The sequence below is a fragment of the Jaculus jaculus genome, chromosome 3 (genome assembly GCF_020740685.1).
Source record: "Jaculus jaculus isolate mJacJac1 chromosome 3, mJacJac1.mat.Y.cur, whole genome shotgun sequence".
In the NCBI taxonomy this organism is placed as follows: domain Eukaryota; kingdom Metazoa; phylum Chordata; class Mammalia; order Rodentia; family Dipodidae; genus Jaculus; species Jaculus jaculus.
The window spans coordinates 154603079-154630000 of record NC_059104.1 but is presented as its reverse complement, the minus strand read 5'-3'; the positions used below and the strand labels follow the sequence as shown (position 1 = coordinate 154630000).

The window sequence follows — 26922 nt, the reverse complement described above, 5'->3', positions numbered from 1 at the left end:
AGCTCCAGACAGAAAAAAAGAATCAAGATTAGAGCAGAAATTAATGAATTGGAAGCTATGGAAACAATTGAAAGAAATCAGTGAAATGAAGAGCTGGTTCTTTAAAAATAAATAAATAAATAAATAAATGAGATTGACAAACCCCTGGCCAACATGATCAAGCACAAAAAAGAGAAGCCTCAAGTTAACAAAATCATAAATGAAAAAGGAGACGTCACTACAGACATCAATGAAATTGGAAGAATCATCAAAATCTACAAAATTAAATAATCTGGAAGAAATGGATGAATTCCCAGACACACACCACCTATCCAAACTAAACTCAGAGCAGATTAATCTCCTAAACAAAACTATCACATCCATGGAGATTGAAAAGGTATTCAAAAAACCTTCCCAAAAAGAAAAGTCCAGACCCAATGGCTTCTCAGCTGAATGATATCAAACCTTCATAGAAGAAATAAAACCCATCTTTCTCAATCTATTCCACAAAATTGGAGACCAGGGAATTCTCCCTGACTCCTTTTATGAAACTAGCATCACACTAATACCAAAAATAGACAAAGATGAAAAAAGGAAGGAAAATTATAGGCCTATATCCCTAATAAACTTAGATGAAAAGATCCTGAACAATATCCTTGCAAACTGAATTCAACAACACATCAAAAGTGTTATCCACCTTGAGCAAGTAGGCTTCATCCTGGGGATGCAAGGATGGTTTAACATATGGAAATCAGTCAATGTAATACACCACATAAATAAACTGAACCATAAGAACCACATGATCACCTCAACTGATGCAGAGAAGGCCTTTGATAAAATATAATACCATTTCATGAGCAAAAACCTGGAAAGAATAGTCATGGAAGGTTTATATTGCAACACAATTAAGGCTATATTTAAAGCTCCTAGAGCCCAAATAATTCTTAATGGGGAAAAACTCAAGGAGTTCCCAATGAGATCAGAAATAAGACAGGGGTGCTCACTCTTACCACTACTCTTCAATATAGTACTAGAAATACTTGACCAAGCAATAAGACAAGAGAAAGAAATCAAAATGATTCATACATATTGGAAAGGAAGAAGTCAAGTTAGCCCTATTTGCAGATGACTTGATCCTATATATAAATGATGCAAAAGCCTCCATCTCAAACTCTAAAGGTGATAAATGCCTTCAGCAAAGTGGCAGGATACAAAATAAATGCACAAAAATCAGTAGCTTTTCTATGTGCAAAGGACAAATATACAGAGGGGAAAAAAGTCAATGAGACTGTCTCATTTTCAATAACAACAAAAAATAAATACCTTGGAATAACACTAACAAAGGAAATATAATAATGAAGGACCTATATGATGAAAACATAAAAACACTCAAGAAAGAAATAAAGGAAGATTTAAGAAGATGGAAGGACCCCCCATGTTCCTTTATAGATAAAATTAATATTGTGAAAATGACAATTATACCAAAAGCAATATGCAGATTTAACACAATACCAATAAAAATGCCAAAATAATTCTTCACTGAGACTGGAAAAATTATCTCAAAATTCATATAGAATGGTAGAAGGTCTCAGATATCCAAACATAACTGCAGCAAAAGAAACACCTCTGGTGGTATCACCATGCCTGATCTCAAACTATATTTCAAAGCCATGGTGATAAAAGCAGCATGGTAATGGAATAAAATCAGAAATATAGACCAATGGAAAAGAATTGAAGACCCAGACTTCAGGGCAAGCAACTACAGCTGCTTGATCTTTGACAAAGGTGCCAATAATGTAGACTGGAGGGAAAAAAAAGCATTTTCAACAAATGGTACAAGACCTGAAACACTTTAACTACTGGAAGAAAAAATAGAAAGCATGATCCATGATACAGGACTGGGAAAAGACTTACTGAACAAAACCCAGGTAGCCAAGGAAATTAGACAAGCATTCAACCAATGGGATCTCAAGAAGTTAAAAAGCTTTGCACAGATAAGCATACCATAAGCAGAGCCAATAGATTACCCACTGAATGGGAGAAAATCTTTGCCAGCTATAACACTGACATAAGCCTAATATCTAGAATCTATGAAGAACTCAAATAATTAAACAATAAAAAAATCAAACAACCCACTCCATAGGTGGGGCAGAGAACTAAATAGGGAGTTCTCAGAGAAAGAATTACAAATGGCTAACACACACTTAAGAAAACGTTCAACATCCCTAACCATTAAGGAAATGAAAATTAAAACAACTATGAGATTCCACCTTACCCGAGTAAGGATAGCAAACATTAAAAAATCAAATACAAACAAATGTTGGTGAGGCTGTGGAGAAATAGGAACCCTCATTCACTGTTGGTGGGAATGTAAACTGGTACAACCACTGAGGAAATCAATTTGGAGACTCCTGAAAAGGATGAATATAGAGTTACCAGCAGACCCTTTTATTTCCTTACTGGGCACTTACCCATATCTTAGTTCAGAAATATTTGTTCAACTATGTTTATAGCTTCTCAATTCATAATAGCTAAGAACTAGAATCAACCCAGGTGCCCATCATTGAATGAATGGATAATCAAGATATGGCAAATCTACAAGATGGAATTCTACTCAGCAGTGAGAAAAAAAACAATGGCACATTGAAATTTGGAGAAAAATTTGGCTTTTTCTTTTCTTCTTTTCCCTTGATGCTGGCCTGTAATTCCCTGTAACAGGATGTGGTCTGCATTCACAATAAGCTGTTGATCAGAGAGATCTACTATATCTTCCAAAACAAACAAAACAGACATCTGTCAGAGCACTTGATTACCCACCAGAGGTTATTGGTAAGACTCTACTTCTGAAGACACCAATCACCGTCAGCATGAACCATAGAAAGACCTGATTGGAATCCAGAGGAGAGCCAGTCCTCAGATAATTAACCCATCTAGTGCTGGAAGGTTCTGCATGAGCTACCAGGGTAAAGTGGCCAACATCTGTCCAAGCAACTCAAAGTCTAATCATCTCAGAAGCAAACAACCTGACATGACACTCACATAAGTGCAATAGTGGCACACAGCCATGGTGGGTTACCAAGTGCTCTTGGATTGGCTAACAGATCTGCTCAGTGGAAAGGAAACCATATCTGGAACTTGGAATTAAGTCAGAATCATATCCAGATAATGATTCTGCTTTCCATTGTCAAGCTTTCACTAACCATATACTATAAAAGTGTCTAAACCCTTATAATTCTCTCTAATATAATAATTGTTATCCCATTTAACTGGTGCTGACTTCACTCTCCCTTAAAGAATCTGCTTCTCTTTTTCAGATGGGAGATAAATGACCCAGTGAACCCCACCCCAGCCTCAGCTGAAACCACAGAGGAACTGGGGAAATGAATGCTACTCTCTCAGTTAAGCTGGTATCAGTGCAAGTGTGATGGAGAAAGATACTGAGGATACTCATCACCAACCAAACTAGATATTTAGATGCTCCTAAGTGCCCTTCGCTGAAGTAGACTTAAAATGCTCCAGCATAGCTCAGGGAATTTTGCCAAAAAGGAGGCAGTAAGATTGTTAGAGTCACATGTTGGGACATTTTGCACAGAGAAATTGCCTCTCCTCCATAACTGACTACTGCCCCCATATGCATGACCCACAATCTCCATGGGGTTGACCTGCATCCTCAATGAGGAAGGCCTCTTCAGAAAAGGGGCAGGGAGGAGGAAAAGGATATTACCAACATGTGATGTTTACATACAAAATATGTCCATTTATAATAATAAAAAATGAAAAAACATAACAGGCAAGCAAGCTACTATTGAGCTATATCCACAAACTCTAAAAGGATGGTTTTTTAATACAATTAAATTTGTAGAAAAATAGACAGACTTGGAACATATCATGCTCAGTGAACTCACACAATCACAGAAAGACAAATGCAGCATGGTGTTACTTATCTGTGGTGCCTAACCTGAACCTGCTCAAGTTGCTGACATAACTGGTAGGCAACTCAAGGCCCAGACAACAAGGATAGAAGTATTTGTGGGGGAGGGGAAGGAAAGGGAAGGGAAAATCAAACACAAAATTAAATCCAAAATGAACTAGTACTATAGAACCTTTATCCTTGATGGTAGCTTAAAAGAAATAACCCTCAAAAAGAGTAAGGGGGGAGCACCTGAAAAGTAGGGCCCTGGAGAGGGTGGGATGAAGCCTAAGATTACAGGAAAAAAATGTTTTCTGTAACTAGTCTGTAACTCCCAGTACCAGAGATTGGTTGCTACCCACATTGAGCTGTTGATCAGAGAGACCTATGAGGTTTCCAAATCAAGACAGCTTTCTGTCAAAGCACTTGATTACCTGCCTGAGGTAAAAGGTAAGAACTTATTGCTGAAGACACCATATACTGCTGACATAGTGCATGGAGAGACCTGGATGGAATCCAGAAGAAAGCCAGCCACCAGTTAGCATGCCTAGTGATAGAAAGCACTGCATGAACTACAGAGGACAGTGGTCAACAGTAGTCTGAGCAACTGTAGGTTTAAACTATTCAGAAGCAAGCACCCTGACAATATGTATAGACCAGTACAATAGTGGCACACAGCCTCAGTGGGTAACCAGTAGCTTTCTGAGTGGCTAGAGATCTGCTCAGTGTAAAGGAATGCCTATCTGGAGTTGAGAACCAGATCAGAATCCTCTACAGACAAAGATTATGTTCTCCAGTGACAAGCTGTCATTAATCTTTGACTAAAGGAGGGGTTACAGACATCAAATTCTCCCTAAATTAATAATGCTGATCCCATTTAAACTGTGCTGACTTCGCTCTTCGTTGTATCTGTTCTTCTTTTTCATAAGGTAGAAAGACCCAAGGAGAAAAACTAATCCTCATTTCTAAAACAATCTTGCAGAATGAAAAAGAAAATCACTGGGAAAGCCTAGTGTGCATGAGAAAATGACAAAGTGACATCAGTTATCCAAGTATACTCTCCCTTAAGGATTATTCAAACTCAAGAAATGAGCATAAACATTTTTCTTGTTGACTTTTACAATAAATGCCTTGATGATGGTATAACCTATTTCTTCTCTACACAAGAAATTGCAAGAAGTCTTCAGATGAACTAAACACCATTCTTGCAATTTAAAAGTTGAACCAGAAATGTTCTCTTTTCTAGAAAATGAGAGGCTCTGCAAGTGTCACTAGCAAATGTTCTAGGAGTGGAATTCTCATTGTGTAGTAATTGCATGTGACCTAGTGGTAATTTCATTAGGTGATGATTTCCAGATAACAGGTGAAAAGGACCCAATTAAAATCCAGAAATTCTCACAAGGACTGAAAGGCCAATGAAAGGCAGTGTCACCTGTGAGTGTGTAAATTATAATGAAGATAATAAGCCAGTGAGTGTTAAAATCTAAAAGTCTGTTTCGCAAAATATGTGATGAAGCGTCTGTGTGAATCTCAAAAATGGAGACAGTATTCTATATATTAAGTATCTCTGATCACCTAGGTAACCTCAATCTCTCTGCATCAACATCTACTCTTTTCCCCTCACCACTCTTTTCCCTAATATATCTATGAAGAGAAGATACTGAAAGAAGTCAATAACAGTCATCCCTTTTAAGACCTAAAATGTGTAAAAATGTACTCATTATTTGTCTCCATGAACATTGCCTCTAAATGTTGATTCTTAATATACCAACTGTTAGCACTACTGTGACCACCAATGTCCAATGTATAACCGGACAATCTACTATGACAGTGGGTGCTTTTCCTCTTGAAAAGAAAAACAGTCAAGTTGGGGAGACAGTTAAGTCAATAGAAAAATTTCTGTTCAAGCATGAGGGCCTGAATTTGATTCCCATCATCCATGTAAATGTCAAGCATAGCTATCCATGCCTTTAATCCCAGCATTGGGGAGGAAGTGAAGAGTGCATCTTCAAGACTACTTTCTGTCTCACTGTGGTGGGTTTTGCTGTGTGCTGTGCAAAGTCATCCAGAACATTATTAGGATTGCACCAGATAAACTGTGTAATGGATGAATAATTTCTAATTTTGCTTCTGTTGTTAGAAATATCACATTCTAGAAGGGATGTCACAGTATATCCAATTTTATTTTCTTTAATAGAGTCAAGAAAGGAAGTGGTAACTGTACAGAAAATATTTTACCAACCTAGTAAAAACTTAAATGTTGTCAGTGGACCCTGTAAAGGATGCTCAGTGATGTGCCTTGGTGGCCTCATTCATGACAAGAGCATAACACACAAGCCCATAATGGTAGCAACCTAAACACAATCATCATGGTCCACATTCTGACACTGCAGTATCCTTTTCAGAAGGTGGCATCACGGTTTCTGCAGGTTCAATATTCAGAGTTCCTCTATAGGTGCTGTTGTTTTCCATGATGAATAGTGGACTTGAGTTTCACCCAGGGCTGGGTTGCCAAGAAGAATTAGTGGAGACTGAAGCAACTGAAGAGAAACTGTGTGGAACCTGCTCCAACTTTATCACTTATCCTCTCAGATCTCACTTCCTCCTCTGTGAAATACTAATATCAACTTCACTGAGTTTATTTTTAATAACTACAAAATTAAAATATGATCCATATTAGGCTGTTGTCATAATTGCTTTTATAGCTATGATTCACTATCAGTCATAAATTTAAAGTAAATAGTATATATAATTATTGTGTCTAGACATCATTGATCATAGAGGTTCAATTATTTTATGCTATTCAAATCATGAAATTTTGAATCTGCAATTTAAGATTATAGTTTACCCTGGTTTCTGTCTTGTTTATTTTTTGTGCAACTAAAGCCAGAAATTGATTTTATCAATAGACATGTTATGTATGCTCCAAGCAGCCACAGAAAATATGCAGGGAAGTTATTTCCAGGTATTTATGATGATCTGTTTGATATTAATAGCAAAGTAGAATCATGCAGGGACTAAGGAGAAATGAAGAAACAGATTGAAATGTTGGCTTTCACCATTCAGGTGGCAGCAGGGAAATACCCAAGGGTTCTTCATCTGATGAAATTACTCCTGGGCCACTTGCAATCACTGTACAGTGAGAACTGTGTTCCCAGAACATTTGCTAGTGACTCATGAAGAGGCTCTTATTTTATGTAAAAGAGAACACTTCTAGTTATTTTTTACATATCAACTGTGGTGCTTGATTCATGTGAAGACTTCAAGAAACCTCATGTACATAGGGACATTTGACTAAATCATCACTAAGACCTTGATCTGGGGACAATGTCATTATCTCTACCTTATGAACAATCCCTAATGGTGAGTGTACTGTGATAACTGCTGTTAAAATGACCTTATCCTGTCATTCACACTAGGATTTCCCAGTAATTTCTTGCCTTGGTTTCAATAACTGTTCTAGAAATGAAAAAACATGCAACTAAAAGTATAGAATATCAGTGAAAAGCCCACTTCACTTTTTGTTTCTGTGAAGCAATTAGTAATTTCATTAAGAGACTGTGTAAAGTCAATACATTGACAATTAGTTTAAGAAAAAAAATCTTAAATAAAGCATGTTAATTATTTTATAATAGTTTCCCTTTGTATGTCATACAGCAATCTCATTACCATGATGGACTAGTGTCTAACACATAAAACTAAGGTACAGCTGACCATTCTATCTCCATGCTTTCTGAATAAAACGTGTGTGTGTGTGTGTGTGTGTGTGTGTGTGTGTGTGTGTGTGAGAGAGAGAGAGAGAGAGAGAGAGAGAGAGAGAGAGAGAGAGAGAGAGGTATGTGTGAATTTGTGTGAATGTTTATGTATGTGAGTACGAACATCTGCATGTCACACACATGGAAGTCAGAGGACAACTTTGGGTGCTGGTCCATATACTTTGTTTGAAAAAGAATTTTATTGTTCACTGTGGTATTTACCAGGCTAGCTGACCCACAAGCGGAGGAGGGATTCTCCTCTCAACACCTACTTTCTTATCATAAGCCCATTGGGATTATAAATGCTTGCACTACAACTTCTGGCTTTATGTGGGTTCTAAGGATCCAAACTCAGGTCCACATGATTTCATGGCAAGCACCTTATCCCTTGAGCCATCTCTCCAGCTCAGAACCATTTTCAATATTTTCAAGTAACTTTATTTTATAAACATGTGCAAAATAAGAATATTTACATGTACACAGAAATCTAAGGACAGTGTTGTTATTATTCAAAAGAATTATAAAATCAGTTTATCATGCAGATATATTTGAATATATATAATAAACATATGTACACTATTTAAATAGAATCTTATAAAGATGCTACTTTGAAATTAGTTTTGGAGCATGGTCTTCCCATTTTATTAGTCTTTGTAAGAAATTTTTCCTAATTGAATCTCTAAAATGTTGCTTTTTGTCTTTTGACATTTCTATTTTAGTAGAAACATACTCAAAATACATCATAGGAGATAAATAATATTTTATATGAAGTATAATCACTTGGTAAAGAAAATACAAAGTTTACATGTTTATTTATTTGTTTTTATAAATTCTGTTTTAACTGTATTTGACTGCATCAGAAAACTGACATTAAAATATTTTTATATTTTTTTAATATTTTTAATATTAAATTTGATGTTTTATATTAATATTTTATAACAACTTTAATATTTTTATAAAATAAAAGTAATAGAATATAAAATAAATTCAGTAAGTCATTTATGAATAATAAATATGAAAGACATTATGTATTTACATTTGTGGTAAATGCATCAACACAATTGACTAAATATTTTGTAGAATTATAGGCAATTTTTTACAAAAAAATCCCAGGAAAGTTTCAACCATGCACATGGTATCGTGGAAGCTTTTTTTCCTATGACTTACTCTGCCTTAAACAGGATCTTTTAAACCAGCCATGGTCAGGCTATTTCCCCAAACCATTGCTGAGTTCATCATTTCATTGTTAAGTGAATATATATCCATGACAAAATGATTCTTTAAGATGGCACAAAAAAACTCTAAGCCTACTCTTTTCACATTTGGATGTTATATCAATGCGACTGTGGCAGAAATGTGTGAAAACTCCAACACAGAATGTATATGTTTATATTGAGAATAGCATGACATTTAGTTTTAGGAGTAAACATAGCTTGGCCCCAGGACATATGTATTTTAACTACACACTAAGCTTGAGGTTGCTGTATGTGCATATTGGAGTCCACATCTCCAAACACTGTATTTTAAGTAATGGAGATGATTGGCCATAGAAGGATTAGGGCTCATCCAACATGTTCAGAGAGGCTAACATAAACCTTACATGTCCATGAAGAGAAATTTTGCTACAAACATCCATGTTTCCTTATGCCTAGATTCCCAGGCTACAGATCTATTCTGCAGTTCTCAGTATTGAGTTTTCAGAGCTCCGAATACTGAGTGAGCATTTTTTTTAAGTTTCCCTTTGTCCCTACTCTTTCTTTACCATCTCATTTAGTCTGTGTCTCTTGCTTTCATTATTCTGTCTCTTCATCATGTCCCATACACACCACACACCCACACATATGCATATATAGAAGATAACTATGATCATAGATTTTAAATGCATATTACATGAAGATAGAAATGCAATAATTATTATATATAAGTATATTTTTATGTATTTCATGTGTTAAATTTCCATGGATATTTATGATTAATAGAAATACTTTATTCAAAAGAGGAGTTTGCCATACATTAGTCAATTATTATTTATTAAGGTAATAAAGTTCATGAGATGGCTATTAATATATATTAGTATGAAAAGTAAGTGAGAGTGTTTAACAGCAAATCAGAAAATTCGATGCCCTGCCCCACTTTCCTTAGGACCCACATACATTAACCACTGAGCATGGTAAAATATATGCAAACAAAGACACAAGTACTTGATTTTTTGAGACAAAAGACCAATTGTATAAAAGAGTTAAATACCATTAAAACATTAGTGATTTTATTATTTTATGGTTTTCTCCTTTGTTGTTTTTCTTTCCCAGATCGATCAGCATTTTCAAAACATAGCCAATTCTACTCAGGTGACTGCGTTTCTCCTGCAGTTTTTTGCTGAGTCATGGGAGCTCAGGCTCCTGCTCAGCATGTTGCTCCTGCTGATATACCTGGCCACTATGCTGGGAAACCTCCTCATCATCCTGGCCACCACCCTGGATCAGAACCTGCACACGCCCATGTACTTCTTCCTCAGGAATCTGTCCATCTTAGACATGTGCTACATTTCTGTCACTGTCCCCAATGCCTGTGTCAACTCTCTCACTGACAACAGGGTCATCTCTATGTCAGGTTGTGCAACCCAGATCTTTATGTTCTTTTTTTGTGTATGTGTGGAGATTCTGTTTCTCACTGTAATGGCTCACGACCGCTATGTGGCCATCTGCCAGCCCCTCCTCTACCCTGTGATCATGAGTCACCAATTCAGTGTTCAGATGACACTGGCTTCTGTACTTGGCAGTCTTGTCGTTGCAAGTGCACACACGAGCAGGACATTCCAACTGTCCTTCTGTCAGTCTAACGTGGTCCCTCAGTTCTTCTGTGACATCCCCTCTCTTTTGAAGCTCTCCTGCTCAGACACTTTTAGCAACAGACTCTTACTTCTTCTTACAGCCATAGTAATTAGTGGCAGCTGTTTTTTGTTCATTGTCATATCATATATTTACATATTTTCTACTGTGTTGAAATTTCCAGTCAAAGAAGAGCGAGGAAAGGCCTTTTCCACCTGTGTCCCTCACATTGCTGTGGTGTCTATGTTTCTTAGTTCTGGTGCCTATGTGTATCTGAAACCTCCAGGAGTCTCTGAAGTGGTTCAGGACATGGTTCTTTCTGTATTTTATGCCATTGTTCCTCCATTCTTAAATCCTATCATCTATAGTTTTAGGAACAAACAGATAAAGGAAGTTGTGAGGAAAATAATGCTAAAAAGGTTACCTTTAAGAAAGTTATAAGTATCAATGTGGGTTTATCTTGGGATGTGACTGAGATTTAAATTTTAAAAGTACACTTTTTTCAGAGGTTTTTGTGTTATTTTCCTAACTCCATAATCATACTGTTGAAACCCAATTAATAAACATTGTAACTAATTTTGTCTTCCTATCACCTGCCATCTTGGAACTGAGTAATGATTATTTTTTGAGGTAAGTCTAACAGACTCCTTTTTATGCAAGAGTAAAACAGAGAGAGAGAAAAAAAATGAGAGAGAATTGGCATATGAGCGTGTCAAGCCACTGCAATTGAAGTACACACGTGTGCACTCCTTTGTGAGTGTGCGTGACCTCGCTTAACCACTAAGCAATCTCTCTAGCCCTTGAGTAGTTATTTTAAAAGTAACTATACTTTTTAAACTTGAAGTACTTTTTAAGTACTTTGTGTCAATTTGATACGTGTATACAATGCATAATCATGAAATTTGAGTAGTTATTTATATTTTCTCAAACATATCTTTTAATTTTTGAATACCTTAGTACCATTTTCACACTTTAGTGAATAACTATGACTAAACATATATGTAGGAAATTATATTAGAATAACTATAATTCTTTAGATATTTACCAATGTTGAGGATTTCACAAAGAATACGTTGGTTAATCAAATATGTATTGATTCATGAGGACACATTTCTAATTTAATCAATGCAATACAAAATTTGATATAAGTAATATGATGCTTTGGAACTAAATAGGTCTAAAAGTAAGATTATTTTAAACATACGATGAATCATCTTTCATGTGTTCGTCAGTTTTTAATAAGAAAATGTGCATCTTCAGAGGGAGTGCCAAAAACATTGTGGCCTCAGCCTCATTGTCTGATGACAGAGGTAAAACCTGCCTTGAGGGCATCTGTCTTTCCCCTTGGCTGATTTTTATCTGCAGGTAGTTACTCTATACGGAATGACCCCCCTTTTTTAAGGAAAAAAAAAACACATTAAACAATTTGGCTATCTTATGCCTTGTTTTTCCAGTATATTGCTCATATTTTTTCTAAATAAAATGCTAAGTTCAATGATTAGTTAAATATGACATCGTTGGTTAAGTACTGTCTACGTTAAGTATGAATATATGTGAACTTTTCAGTTATTACATTTATTTGACTTCATGATATAATTATTCTCTGAATGCTAAACTTTTTTAAAAATTATTTATTTATTTATTTGAGAGTGACAGACACAGAGAGAAAGACAGATAGAGGAAGAGAGAGGGAGAATGGGTGCGCCAGGGCTTCCAGCCTCTGCAAACGAACTCCAGATGTGTGCGCCCCCTTGTGCATCTGGCTAACGTGGGACCTGGGGAACTGAGCCTCGAACCGGGGTCCTTAGGCTTCACAGGCAGCGCTTAACCACTAAGCCATCTCTCCAGCTCTGCTAAACTTTTTATAGATGGTAAGTTAGTTGTCACTACATGATCTTCCCCACTAACTTAAGAGTTTGTGTCATAGTAACTGTAGTAAATATTCAAGATACTATTTTTGAAGAAATTTTGATAAAACAAAGTAAGAAAAGATCCAGTTCACATTAACTCTTGATTTATGCCACACAAACAATTTCAAGATACAGATTTTGACCTACATGACATTAAATGTTTGAAAATAAGAAACTTCTGGAGAAATTTAATATTTAATAAATGCTAAATTACATATAAACTAAAAATATATTATTGTCCAAGTGGATTGCTCAGTGATTAAACTCATTTGCTTACAAAGCCTACTGCCCTGGGTTCAATTCCTTAATACCCACCTAAAGCCAGTAAAACCAAATGCTCAAGTGGTATGTATCTGGAGTTCATTTGTAGCAGCAAGAGACACTGGTGCAACCATTCTTTCCCACCTTCTATTCTCTGCCTCTCCTCACTAATAAATAAATTTTTAAAGTATATATGTGTATATGTGTGTGTGTGTAATATATATATATATATATATATATGCATTTGAGAGAGAGAGAGAGAATGTGCTCATCAGTCTTCAACCACTGCAAAGGAACTCCAGACACGTGTGCCCCCTTTTACTTATGTGTGACATTGTGCACTTATGTCACTGTGCATCTGGTTTATGTGGGACCTGGAGATTAGAACATATATTCTTAGGCTCCATAGGCAAGCACCATAACCACTAAGACATCTATCCAACCTGTTCTTTTAGTTTTAAAAATAAGTTATCCATAATGAACCATGTGAATTAACTATCATTCTAGGTGCACTTAGTTGAATATAGAATATCATTCATAGTTGATTAAAAGAAGTCTTATTATGTTCAGAAAATTGCCTAAGTGAGATTATAAGAAAGAATGGTCTAGGGTTCTGAATCTCCATGGAATGGTTACTTCATTCTAAAAATCATTAACATAATGCTTTTGTTTGTTTGTTTTTTTTGAGGTAGGGTCTCGCTGTAGCCCAGGCTGACCTGCAGTTCACTATGTATTCTCAGGGTGGCCTTGAACTTATGGTGATCCTCCTACCTCTGCCTCCTGAGTGCTGGGATTAAAGGCATGTGCCATCATGCCTGGCTCATTAACATAATCTTATATAGTTATGCAAGGATTTATGGAAAAGAAATTCTTGCCAATACACATATAGCACCTTTTCTAGTTAGAAAACAACAGTATCTCTTTTGTCCAGATGTTTTATAGGAAAACCAGTCAAAATATTGCATTGAAGCCATGCATACAATCAGAGTATTTGAAGTTTTGGTAAATACCACTGAAAGTGAAGTTTAAATCATCACATCCTACTTCACTCAAAACCCAACCATTTGCCCCCACAATATAAGAAAATGCCATAATGGAGAACATTATTTTGACAGAGTTTCAAGATGGGGATTTGTAGGTGTATAATTGTATCATTGTCAGCACCAATACCAATACTTTTAATACAGGATTTTCAATTTCTAGTTGATTTTCTCTTCAGAACAATTTGACACTCTACAAATATTAGAATGTAGAACATAAAAACTTGTTCAAAATTTCATTTCTGGGAAAAAGATAGATTAAATTGATGGTTTTCCTCCTCTTTCTTCTCCTCCTCCTTTCTTCTTGTAACATATGCCATATCATCTAAAATGAAACAAGAAATGAATGGACCCAAAATGAATCTGTTTTGTTTGTGGGAAGAATCTAAGAAGATGCATAAATTTTCTGAAACCAAATCCCTGTCCAGGTTAGGGCTGCTATAAGCAACACCACACTTCGGGGAATATAACTACTTAAGACTAGGGATCTAATGTAATGGGTCCCTTAAAGTATTGTGTGCTGGGGGCCCTGGATACTTCTTATGTCAGTGGTGAAATGCAGAGCACTGAAGGAGAATGTATTAAGAGCTATCTAAGGCATCAGGACCTGTGTTCTAGCAACTGATTAACATGGAATGTAGTATGAGCTAGCTAAGGCACCCAGGCCTCTGCTCTCACAATTGGTTACTGGTAATATAAGAGATGAAGTGACTACTAGTTGAGCAAGTGGTTACAAAAGAACAGAACTTGTCCTGCACCTGTCTCTGCCTTTCAGCATCACCCTATAGCCTTCTCTGCACATGATCCCCCTCATGCCTTCCATCAGAAAGACTTAAGAGAGGTTCACCTCATGGGTCTTGCTAATCATGGACTTTGACCTTCCAAAACCTTGAGTTGAATAGCCTTCATTTATTTATAAGTATTTAGCCTCTGGCATTTTTAATACAAAAAAACATGAAAATACCTATTGTCAAGGTACAGCTGGTTAGTCTAGTGGTAGAGCTTTGGTACAACATTTGTAGCATATTTCCAAAAGAGGCTAAAATTTCTAGTGGTAAGCTCATAAAGTAGGTTTAACAAAGTGTTAGGAAATTGATTACATGGATTACAGTGAGCCTTTCTCAAGAGGTCTGTCGACATAATGGGGAAATCAAGCATGTACTCTAACCATTTGAATTTTGTTTAAATACTTTCTGTGAACACCACAAAGACCAACACCTGCAAGAGATTCGTTACTGTTACATTCATCACAAAAGGTACCCCTCACAGCCGCCACCAAAAAATAGGATTTGACACTTTTGGTTGTCTTGACTACTGAGGTGATTGTTGTCTAAAAAAAGCATATTTGTCAAACTTAAATTTTTTTTAATTGATTAATTAATTAATTTATTTATTTGAGAGCAACAGACACAGAGAGAAAGACAGATAGAGGGAGAGAGAGAGAATGGGCACGCCAGGGCTTCCAGCCTCTGCAAACGAACTCCAGATGCATGCGCCCCCTTGTGCATCTGGCTAACGTGGGACCTGGGGAAGTAAGCCTCGAACCAGGGTCCTTAGGCTTCACAGGCAAGCGCTTAACAGCTAAGCCATCTCTCCAGCCCAAACTTAAATTTTAACACTTAAATCATGGAGCATGTTTTGCGTTATTATATACTTGCATGTGCAGGAGTCAATATTTGAATATGAATTATAAATTACAATTTCTACTAAAATAAATTCATGTTATTTAGTCACTTAGAATATTTTGCTTGGAAAAGGAATGGTTTGAGATCTTTGTATTAAGAGGAATAAATTTGAGGCAAATGTACATATTATGTTTTGCTAAATTGGCTTAGTTAAATATTTAGTGACTTGTAGCCAAATGTTGGAAAGACATCAAAAAGAAAATAAATATGAAATGATTGATGTAAATATTTGTGTTATTGTGGATGACACAGCTGAGGAATGAGTAGTTTGTGAGTCATTCAAGATCACAAATCAGAAGGGAGGAAGGAAAATAGCAGGAGCACACAGAAAAGAGCATGTACCTTAAGTATGGTTGTTTTCCTTAAATATTATTCCTCTCATTTGTACTTATTTATTGACTATAGATAAGAATTAACAACACCACCTGGAAGTTTTAATTGGGACTGACTTATTTCTTGGAAGATATCTGTTTCTGTATTTTTTTCTTTAAAATGCCTAATTTTAGGAACATGGCCTCATAAAAAAATACCAAGCAGAATATCTTAGCCAACAGTCATACAGGTCAAGTAGCAGTTATTCACTTGTAAAACAAGTGAGAGACACTTACAAAATGTAGGAACTAGACTTAGTTGCATAAATTATTTCATAGAGTGGATTAAAAGACTTCAATTGATTGGCTGAGCAAAATACAAGTGATTGGGCAATTTGGAGTGCTCTTTTCAGGTGACAAAGTACTACACAGGGGAAAATTCCCATGGGTCCTGATGTCCATGGAGAGAAAGGAAAATAGGCAATGTAGATACAGGCTTCCTTGGCATTCTATGAAGCCAAGCCTTCAAGAATCCATATTTGGTTCACAACTCATGGAAATCATTAGTCCATTTTCCATCAACAGAACTGAGGAAAACAACTTAAGGGATCAAAGTTTTTGTAGGCTTAGGTATTCAGGCCACCGTGGTGGGGAAGGCATGGTGGAATAGAAAGAACTTCATGCTCATGGCATCCCGGAAGCAGAGGGAATGTCTGCACTACCAGGCTTTTCCTGTAACCTTTCTTTTTCCCTGCCAGGTCTTTATTCCACTGGGTGGTACTTCCTGTGATCGTTCACTTCCCAGTTTATCATCTTTAGAAATCTCCCCTGTAGACACTCCTAGAGAGTACTCGGACATTACAAAATAGTACTAATATGCACATGGATACGTTGCACCGTGTAGTACAAGATCAAGTCTGAGATTCTTGTACACTGAGGAGGTTAAACTCCAATACTTATCATCCTACATCCATCTCTAGACCTTGTTCTGTGGTGGACTAAGACCAAATGTATAGATATAAACAACAAACATATGTCACTTCTTCCACATCTGGGAGCTGAAATGTTCCCTATAGTCCTACCAACCACCTTCAATCTTGAATAGCAATTGGATAAGCTCAAAGCTGACATTGTTTATGATGCTGACCTCATTTTGGCATGATAATATCATTGGTGAAAAGAGATATAAAACATTTCTCTGTAGTAATTTTATAACTGTTTGATGTTATTTTTGTCAAGGAAAAGTGATGGATAAATCTTAAGCATGACAACTAGTATTTTTTAATGAAATATTGGGAAACTACATAGAAATCTAAAATATTAAGTATACTCAAACTAGAAGTTTGAAACTAAGAGACTACACAAATATGACCTTTTGAAATGCTAAAGTAAAAATATCTATACGTATATAATAGGACATAATAACACGTAAACAAAAGGTACCTCCTAGCAAAAAATAACCCTGTACTAAATCTGTTTATTTTATCACATTGCTACAGAACTGCTTATGAGATATAATAAAAATAGAATCTGAAAAGGATACTTATGCTATCACTTCCAGTATAATTTCTTCATTGACCAATGGCTAGATTCTTTTTATTTTTTTTGAACAGGGCCTTGCTGTGCAGATACCATCTTGTGCAACTGGCTTCTTGTGGGTACTAGGGAATCCATCCTGGGACATCAGGTTTTGCAAACGTCTTTACCTATTGAGCCATCTATTTACTCCAAAATTTTGTGGGAGAGATTTGACGTAAAGTCTCACTATAGCCCAAGCTAACTTGCAACTCAGGCTGGCCTAGAATTTACAGCAATAGTTTTACCTCTGCTTCCAGAGTGCTGGGATTAAAGTTGTGCACCACCATGCCTAAACTGTACTATTTAATTTCTATCTGTATGCTTTCCATTTTTCATTTTATTGATTTTTAGTTTCACTCTATTGCAGTCAGTGAAGGTACCTGACAAGGTTTGTAGTATTTTTTTTATATTACTGAGACTGGATTTTTGATACACTGTATGGCCTGCATTATGACTATCTCCTGTGATTATGTTTACCAGATATTGGAGGCATATTCTATACATCTCTATCAAGTCCATTCTATCAACTCTCCTGTGATACTGCTGCTTTTCTCTCAGTATTGTTTAGCTATTTTTGATAATCATGAGTTGGATTATATTTCAGTCCTTTTATTATATTGAAGTCTATTCCATTTTATATTCAAAAAAAATCTTTTTGGAAGGCCAGTCATGAGTGAATCTTCTTGCTGGATTGATCCTGCTATGAATAAAGACCTTCAGTATTTCTTTTTAAATTTTTGACATATTTTGTTATATCTGACTTATGAATAGTTGCTAATTTTTGTTTTTGACTTCTGTTTGCATGGAAAATCTTTTCTCAGTTCTTCAGTTTCAATCTATGAGTGTTTTTTTTTTTTTAATGAGAGAGAGAGAGAATTGTTGCTCGAGGGCCTCTGCCACTGAAAACAAACTCCAGACATGTGTGCCACCTTGTGGACTTGCATCACCTTGTGTGTCTGGTTTATATGGGATATGGAGAGTTTAACATGAGTCCTTGGGCTTTGAAGGCAAGCACCTTAACCACTAATCCATCTCTCCAGGCCTTATGAGTGCTTTTACTTGTGATTCTCTTGGTGCCAGCATGTAGTTAGGTCTTGGCTTTTGTCCATTTGGTCAATCCTCATCTTTTAAATTCAGGATTTAATCCACTCACATCCAAAGCTATTATTGATAGGCATAAACTTTCTTTGTCTACATGTTTTAAGATGAATGTTCTCAAATACTTTCCATCTCTTTAATCTTTGTAATTTTAGGGGGCCCACAAGTAATAAGGTTTGATTATTTTATCTTTTTTGACAAATGTATCTGATTTGAGTGGACTTTATTTCTCATGTGTCTTATGATGCCTTATATTATCAGTATTCTAGATATGAAACTCTCAAAAGCACTTCTCAATTTTCTCTCAGTTTATGTTTACCTTTGAAATACTTAATTTTTCTTTCATTTCTGACATATAACTGCTGGATAAAGGGCTTTTTATTGTCAATGTATTTTTTCCCAAAACTTTAAGCAATTAAACCATTCTCTTTTGGATGAGAAATCCACATTTAGTTTAGTGGTTATTATTTTATATATAGTCTGGTGATTTTTAATCATTCTTAGAAAAACATATATTTGTGACTATGGATGGCTTGGAGAATATTTTCCTTGTTTGATTCTACAGGAGGACCTTTACTGTTTGAATCAAGATTTTCATATTTTTTAAGGTTTAATATATTCAGCTTTCATGTTATTAGATATTTTCAGTGATAGTATGTTCCTTTTTCTTTCTCAAGTTCCCATAATTTGAACACCTATCCACTTTATTGTATTCCATCCACATTTATATTTTTACTTTATTTTTAAATAATCAGTTTTATTATTTCTTCATTAACTTTGTTATTTCTAACTTTTTTTTTTTTTTTGGTTTTTTGAGGTAGTGTCTCACTCTAGCTCAGGCTGAACTGGAATTCACTATGTAGTCTCAGGGTGACCTTGAACTCATGGTGATTCTCCTAACTCTGCTTCCCCAGTGCTGGGATTAAAGGCGTGCACTATTTTTAACTTTTTATCAAGTGTGCCAACTGTCTTTTTCTATTTTCCAATTCTCTACTTGAAGTTCATAGCTGAATTTACTTACTGATTAATCTTTAAGCAGTTGATTTTTATTAATTATATCTTTTTATTATTGCAAGTTATGTGATGAATTTATTTTTCATTAAATGCAATTATTTAACTATGGCTTCTTGAATATCACTAGATGAACTAAGGAAAATTATTACAATTTTTTTTTCTGGCATGTCAGAGATTTAATTTATATGTTTATCTATTTTTGGAGAATTAGTATATGACTTTGGAGATATGTTAATTTTATTTCATGCATTTTGTGTTTGATTTAAGAGTCATATACCCCAATTGTATAGTAAAGCTATCATGGGAAAATATATGCAGATTTGAATGGTAAATAAGGTGTCACTTGGATGGATGTTGGAGCTTTGGTATTAAGTAAGGATGTATTGTAGTGTTTGTTGCATTTCCTTATCAGAATTTCACATCCTTGGTATTGGAATGATGAAATAGTCCAGCCTGCAAACATCAGTGGTGGCTCTTGTCCTGATTTGACAGTGAATATGGACGTCCAAATGTACATAGCCACATGCAGTGTTGAAGTTACTGCCAATAACACCTGAATTTCTACAGACTGCTGAGAAATTTTTATACTCCTTAGACTATCCTCTGATATTGACATGGTTTTAGCTAACGCTTGATGTACAATTGATGGAGGATTCATTTTAAAAACTCTTTGGAGTTTATAAACAGTTCACTGTGCTTCATTAACAAGCTACATTCTTTCTTGTTTGCATTATTTTCTTTAATATTATTACATTTCAAGTGGGAATATAATTGTAAAGAAAAAGCAATTTCCAACAGTGTGTGGGGGCTGGGGAACCTCTTCATTGTATGTATCAGCTGAGTGCCATGGATAACAACAACTCCTTAAATCTCCTGTTAATATACAAAGTCCACTTTATCATTCATAAGGCAATACATTGTTCTTCCAATATGTCGATTTATAGCCAGTCATTCTTTATATTAACTTTCCCCATTCAGTAGTGAGTTCTCTCTTTTACTGTAACTTGACTAATACATGTCACATTTATGTAAACTAATGATGTCTATCAAGGAAATGAGAGGAAGTATAGGAACAATTTAAATATTAGAAATATATAAGTGGTATAACTATAATAATACACACACATATAGACAAAACATATAATGGATGTAGCTATGTATGAACCAATGTAAATAACAATAGGGTAAAACATGCAATTCAAGACAGTGATTTTATTTTGCAGTAAAAAGCACAACTGGCCAGCAGTAGAATGGATTTAAAACAATTTAAAAGTGTTCTTAATATGTTTATTGGGTTAACAAATATTAAGTTAATTTTTAATTTCTACTGCACATGTGTATTTCACATAATTTTTATATAAATTAGATGTTTCTTAATTATTCATTGTAACACAGCATGATGATATTTGCTAGTTTCATTCCTGCTTCTATCAAGCATCAGTCAGGTACTTCCAGAGTTCTTATACCACTCAATGATCACTTCTAGGACCCACTAGGATGCTTGTGAAGTAGGCACCAGCTTAGTCATTGTCACTCAAGTATGAGGACCCATCAATGGCTGAATGACAAAAGAAACTGTGTCATATATAATAATTAGAGTATCATTAATCCATTATGAAAAATAAAGCCATGTTTTATAGGAAATTTGGTTGAATAAGCAAAATAAACTAGAATCAGAAATAAAAGTTTCATGTGTGATGGGCTGTAGAGATGGCTTAGTGGCTAAGCACTTGCCTGTGAAGCCTAAGGACACTGGTTCAAGGCTTGATTCCCCAGAACCCACATTAACCAGATGCACAAGGGGGCGCACGCATCTGGAGTTCGGTTTGCAGTGGCTAGATGCCCTGGCCTGCCCATTTTCTCTCTCTCTCTCTCTCTCTCTCTCTCTCTCTCTCTCTCTCTCTCTCCATATATATATCTGCCTTTCTTGACATTGCTCTCTCAAATAAATAAATATGTTTTATTTTATTTAAAAAAATGTTTAAAAGTTGGCCTGGAGAGATTGCTTAGTGGTTATGACACTTGCCTGAAAAGCCTAATGACCCAGGTTTGATTCTCCAGGTCCCACATAAGCCAGGTCTGCAAGGTGGTGCATGCATCTGGCATTTGTTTCCAGTAGCTGGAGGCCCTGGCCTGTTCTCTCTCTCTGTCTCAATCCCAGCACTTGGGAGGCAGAGGTAGTTGGATCACCGAGAGTTTGAGCCCACCCTGAGACTACATAGTGAATTCCAGGTCAGCCTGAGCCAGAGTGAGACCCTACTTCGAAAAAAAAAAAAATTGAGTCAATTTTCAAAAGCCAAACATAGTGACGCACACCTGGAATCCCAGCACTCAGAAGGCAGAGGTAGGATGATTGCTGTGAGTTTGAGGCCACCCTGAGACTACTTAGGTCAGCCTGGGCAAGAGTGAGACCTGCTTAGAAAAACATAATAATAATAATAATAATAATAATAATAATAAAAGTCAATTTTTAAAGATTTGAACAAGGTAAGCTTCTTTTCTAAGTTCCTTTATAATAAATGCATGTATTTATTTTTTCAGTTTGTTTTGTTCAATGAGATTTGGAATTTTCTGTGATACTCGGGATTCCTAGGCTTTCCTGCCATCTGAACAGTTTCTGTATACACTGGTATACATCCCTTTCATGAAATGTGTACGTCTTGATCTCTCCTTTAGGGAACATGGTTGTTTTGCTTATGTACTCAGTACATACTCCACTATTTTTCAGAAAATGACATAATCCCAGTGTTGTCTTCATTTTTGTTCTGTAGTTCTCTGATTGCCAGTGAAGGCTTCTCTACACTTATCTAGCTTACACTAAAGTATGTGATCATTTTATCATCCTTGTGGTGGTTGAGATACTAAATGATACATTTGGGCAGTCACATTTTAAAGAATCAGTATCTTAAGCAGTGGAAACTAATGAAATATTGAAGACACCATCCATTCAGTTACTGTGGTGACAATTTTAATACTTCTGCAATTCTGTTGTTATTCTCCAGAGCCCAAGAGATATCACTCTGACCTTTAACAAAAGAAATTCCTCAAGGAATCTGTGTAGTTGCACCAAGGTAGCAAACACCTCAAAGTCTCCAGGTTGATGAAATCATGTATTTCTCATGAGGGAATCTCTGGCCCTACCTTTCCAGAAACTGCACACAGGGGGAAAACTCAAATGAAAGAATTTGGGGTTATCTGTAGCATGGGTGTTGTGTTACAATCAGTAACAAAACAGGGAGGAGATGTCTTATTTCCTTTGTGAGCCCCTTGAATGTTGTGTGCTCTAACGCGTAGCTTTGCTTAAAAGAAGAGTTAAAAGTATGCTCAAGAATATTACATTTATGAAGATAACAAAGAACTTAGGATATGAGTATACTTGAGAAGAAATGCATATGTTCCTCACTTGTCTACTAGGAAGGGAGGTGTGATCAAAAAAAAAAAAAAAACATGCACAGGATTTTCACAGTTCTGGAAATGCTGTTAACCTGAGGCAACATTCTTCCTCAGATGTTCACTGGGTATGTAGGATGAATCATTTTATCTTAAAAATTAAGCCCAAACTATTAGTGAAAGTGTTTGTGAGTTGCCTTTTTATATTTAAGTACTATCTCAGTAAGTGTTCCTTCAGTGAGAATTAACTTTCTCTGCCTTGCAGTTCCTGGCTGAGGTTCGCTGGCGTGGATACGCTGGCAAGCAGCTAGTCCATACTTCGTTTCATTGGAGATTTATGACTCAAGGACCTGTAGGCTGAGCCAAACTGACTCTGTATCAATCTGCTGCTACTGTCCTTTTGAAATGGGAGATACATAGTCTGCCAATGCATTGAAGAGACGTGATGGCTTGTAAACTTTATGCTACATCTATGAGAGCATTTTTACTAGACATCAAGGTGTTTTTAATTTTGTACTTATCTCCTGGATATTTTGTCAATAATTCACTTGACTACTTGCATTTCTCACTTCTGTAAAATGTATTCACTTAACTGTTTTTGCTGAATGTTAGTCAATAGGAAGGTGCAACGATTTTAAAGACAAGTAAGCCAAAGTTTAGAAGAATTAAATGAATATTCAGAAGCAAAAGGTCTTCCACGTGTATGTTTATTGATTCCCACTTTCTTGTGTTCTGGGGCATGGTTTAGTGATATGTACCAATCTCCTTCCAGCTTAGACACATGAATCAACGAGGATCATGAATTTGAAACTGTGAGGATCCTTTTCTCTCAACAGCGTGAACTACAAGGCTGTAGATGCCTCTGGTCTACTGAGAGCTCCGCTGAATCTTCTGCTGACTTTTCTGTAACATTCTGTACTATAGAGCATGAATTCCCTGGTGACAGACAGTGGCACTCCTTTCATCTTACTACATGGTGTGAATGACCTTTACATAAATTGTTCAGGGCTTCCACCCTGCCCTCCCATGAAAGAGTGATGTAATTGTAGATCAAGTACTTATTCTACTTCTTTATTTGTAATGTATGTTATCACACCATTTACATTAAAGATTTAGTTTCAGTATCAAACGAGATAATCCATATAGCGTGTGTATAAAAATGTCACAATTACAGCAACCATCATTCTGTCTTGTGGTTGTGGATCATTTACCATCATTGCAAAAATGAATGTGCTTATTGCATTCTTGGCCCTCACCCATCTCCCATCACCTGGGTGCTGCTGATTCATCCCAGTGCAGAGAAGATGAAATATGAGTGTAACAAACCAAACAACAGTGACAGAGTTCATTTTGCTTGGGTTTCCCGGTCCTTCCTCCCTGAAGCTCACACTGTTTGTGACATTTCTCGCTGTGTACCTGCTCTCTTTCATGGGAAACACCCTCATCATGTTCCTTATTCTGATGGATTCCACACTCCAGACACCTATGTACATTTTCTTAGGTAATTTGTCCTTCCTGGAGATATGGTACACTACAGCCACTGTGCCTAAATTGCTGGCCACCTGCCTCTTAGAGACTGTCACCATCCCTGTTTCTGGCTGTATTGCTCAGTACTACTTTTTTTTCTCACTGGGGGCCACCGAGTGCATCTTGCTGGCAGTAATGGCCTATGACCGTCATGTTGCTGTAAATCGTCCCCTGCACTATTCAGTTCTCATGAGTATTGAGATTTGCCTGCGGTTTTCTGCTGGCTCTTGGACTGGGGGCTTTATCGCTCCTCTGCTACCCACCATTCTCATCTCTCATCTAAACTTTTGTGGACCCCAGAAGATTGACCATTTCTTTTGTGACTCAGACCCCATTTTTAAGCTTTCCTGCTCAGATACATTCCTGGCAGAGGCCTTGGGCTACACATGCAGCTCTGTAGTGATTCTAACTTCTTTTCTTGTCACTATGTCCTCCTATGGCAAGATTGTGGTCACAATAATCAAGCTGTCTTCCAGGGAGGCCCGGAAGAAAACGTTTTCAACCTGCGCTTCCCACCTCACAGTGGTTACTATCTACTACGGCACCATCATCTTTGCCTACGTCCGCCCTCCGGCCAAGTACAACTTCACCATTGGTAAAGTGATCTCTGTGTTCTACTGTGTGGTGACACCATTAGTAAACCCTCTTATCTATACGCTAAGAAACAAAGATGTGATGAAAGCTTTCCAGAAATTTCTAGCACAAAAGAGATTTCTCTTGACCAGAAATATGCACAAGTTTTGAGAAATAAACAATAATGATCAATTTAGAGTAAATTTTCAGGCTTCATTTGCAAATGGTAAGTCTTGGAATTTGTTTTCTGGAATGGGACTATCTGATAAGGGTATGTTTATGTATTTTATATTTTGCTTTGAATTCTACTGAATAGCTCCTCTATACTTATTCTTTTTGTAGATATCTGAATACAGTGCTACAAAGATAAAACACTTAAAAGAAAATAACAAAAGCTTTCTGCCCATAAGGTACTCACAGTTTAGAAAACTGTATTTGAGGTGAACAATTTTATATCATACACTGTCATAGTAAACTTGGCATACAAAATCTTTTGCACATGAAATAGTGTTCCTCCACCTAATGGTCTGATGTACAATTAATCGTTTTCTACCTCAAAAATACATTCACTCAATAAACCTTCTCTAAATAAATATGATGATCTAGACACACTTTAAAAATTTTTGACAATCTAAACTTAGCTATTATTAGTTATTAGAAAAAAAAGTAGTACACAGGAATTTTCTGGATAACATGAAATTTTTAAAATATTAACAAGGGTACCAAAATTGCATATTTTAAGGTTCAAAAATATTTAAAGCTTACAATGGATCTTTGAATGGAATAGTACAATAAGTGAATGGGATATTCAACAAGTTAAAATAAGTGTTAAGACTCTTAAAGTTTTATAAAATATCCAGACATAAAATGAACCCTGTAAAAACTAATTGAAGGGCATAGACCCACAATCTTAGCTACTCATGAAGCTGTGTCTTGGGAAAGGATTAGTTTGGACACCATGGATAACAGAAAGACTCTGAAGAACAAAGGAAAAAGAACTTATCTGACCCTGAGCAAGAGACTAAGAAAGAACTGATCTTTATGGTTGTCTATGACTTTCCCATGTGAAGCCATACAATTTTCACTTATTTCCATGTAGCTTAAGAACAAGAGATGACCAAATGCTGTAGGAAGTAAATCCCACATGCATGCTCTAGAGTGAGCAATCACATGAGTGTCCTCTCTACTAATCCTTTAAAGTATGGACAGTGGACAGCTTCAGAATAATATGAGTGGGAGTGAAATACTCTCCTAGATACAGAGTGGGACTGCAACAAGATTACTGGATGATTGCTACTCAGATTAAATACTGAGAACTGCAAATTCAGATCATCAGGAGACTATAATAAAGTCAAGAACTCATTGCAATGCCTATGTTTGTTTTTTTTTTCCTTAAACCCCAACATGTAATTTTTCTGAAATAGGTGAGAATGCTAAGAAAAATATTTTCTTAATGTCTAATTCAGTTAGTTTCTATGTATAAGCAATATTTATTATGTTAACTATTGTGAAAATAATCTTTATTTGTGAATGTGAAATTTAGGCCATAAAACATCAAGATCTTCTCTAACTATTTTCTACCAAAATCTTAAAAGAATAGACCAGTGAAAATATGTTTAGTGCATGTATGTTCATACATTAAAGTTCTCAATTACAAAAAAAGATAGAAGCAAAAGAGCTGCATAATAAAATATTCTGCATTAGTGAACAAGTATTTATGTAAGCAATCCCATGTGAGGAAAGATTTCCTTACCTCATTTATAGTAGCATTTTTTCTTATGTCTTAGAGTGTATTTAATTCTTTCTCCCTTTGTACCTCCACCCATTCCAAAGTTCTAAAATTTGTAATTTTTTGCAATGGCAAACTGGAGTTGTGGGTGATCTGTAGTACTTCACACAAGGCACAATGTCACGCCTACCTGAATCATAATAAAAAAGCATGCAGAAGATGAGCTTTTCTCTCATTTTTCATCTCAGTGTTTTGTTTTGTAAAACTCAGAAGTCTTATCACCAAAAGTTACAGCAAGTGTGGGTTTCTTGGAAAGGGACAAACTTGGTGTCAG

The 26922-nt window shown here is 36.0% G+C and overlaps 2 protein-coding genes across 2 annotated transcripts; both read left to right on the top strand.

The window, feature by feature from the left end:
- Positions 1-6258: 6258 nt before the first annotated feature.
- Positions 6259-10913, top strand: LOC101600731 (olfactory receptor 14C36-like). The gene is made up of 2 exons (XM_004658115.2): positions 6259-6318; positions 9954-10913. Exons 1-2 carry the CDS (start codon positions 6259-6261, stop codon positions 10911-10913), a joined length of 1020 nt encoding a protein of 339 aa, XP_004658172.2.
- A 13157-nt stretch (positions 10914-24070) lies between these two features.
- LOC101600434 (olfactory receptor 6F1-like) lies at positions 24071-25030 on the top strand. The gene has a single exon (XM_004658114.2). The coding sequence runs from the start codon at positions 24071-24073 to the stop codon at positions 25028-25030; it is 960 nt and encodes a 319-aa protein (XP_004658171.1).
- Positions 25031-26922: the final 1892 nt, after the last annotated feature.

Bases quoted from the DNA above. Each gene is read 5' to 3' on its own strand.
- LOC101600731 (XM_004658115.2), top strand. From the start codon at position 6,259: ATGGTCCACATTCTGACACTGCAGTATCCTTTTCAGAAGGTGGCATCA. The intron at 6,319-9,953 runs GTTCAATATTCA...TTTCTTTCCCAG, and splicing joins TGGCATCACGGTTTCTGCAG to ATCGATCAGCATTTTCAAAA.
- LOC101600434 (XM_004658114.2), top strand. From the start codon at position 24,071: ATGAGTGTAACAAACCAAACAACAGTGACAGAGTTCATTTTGCTTGGG.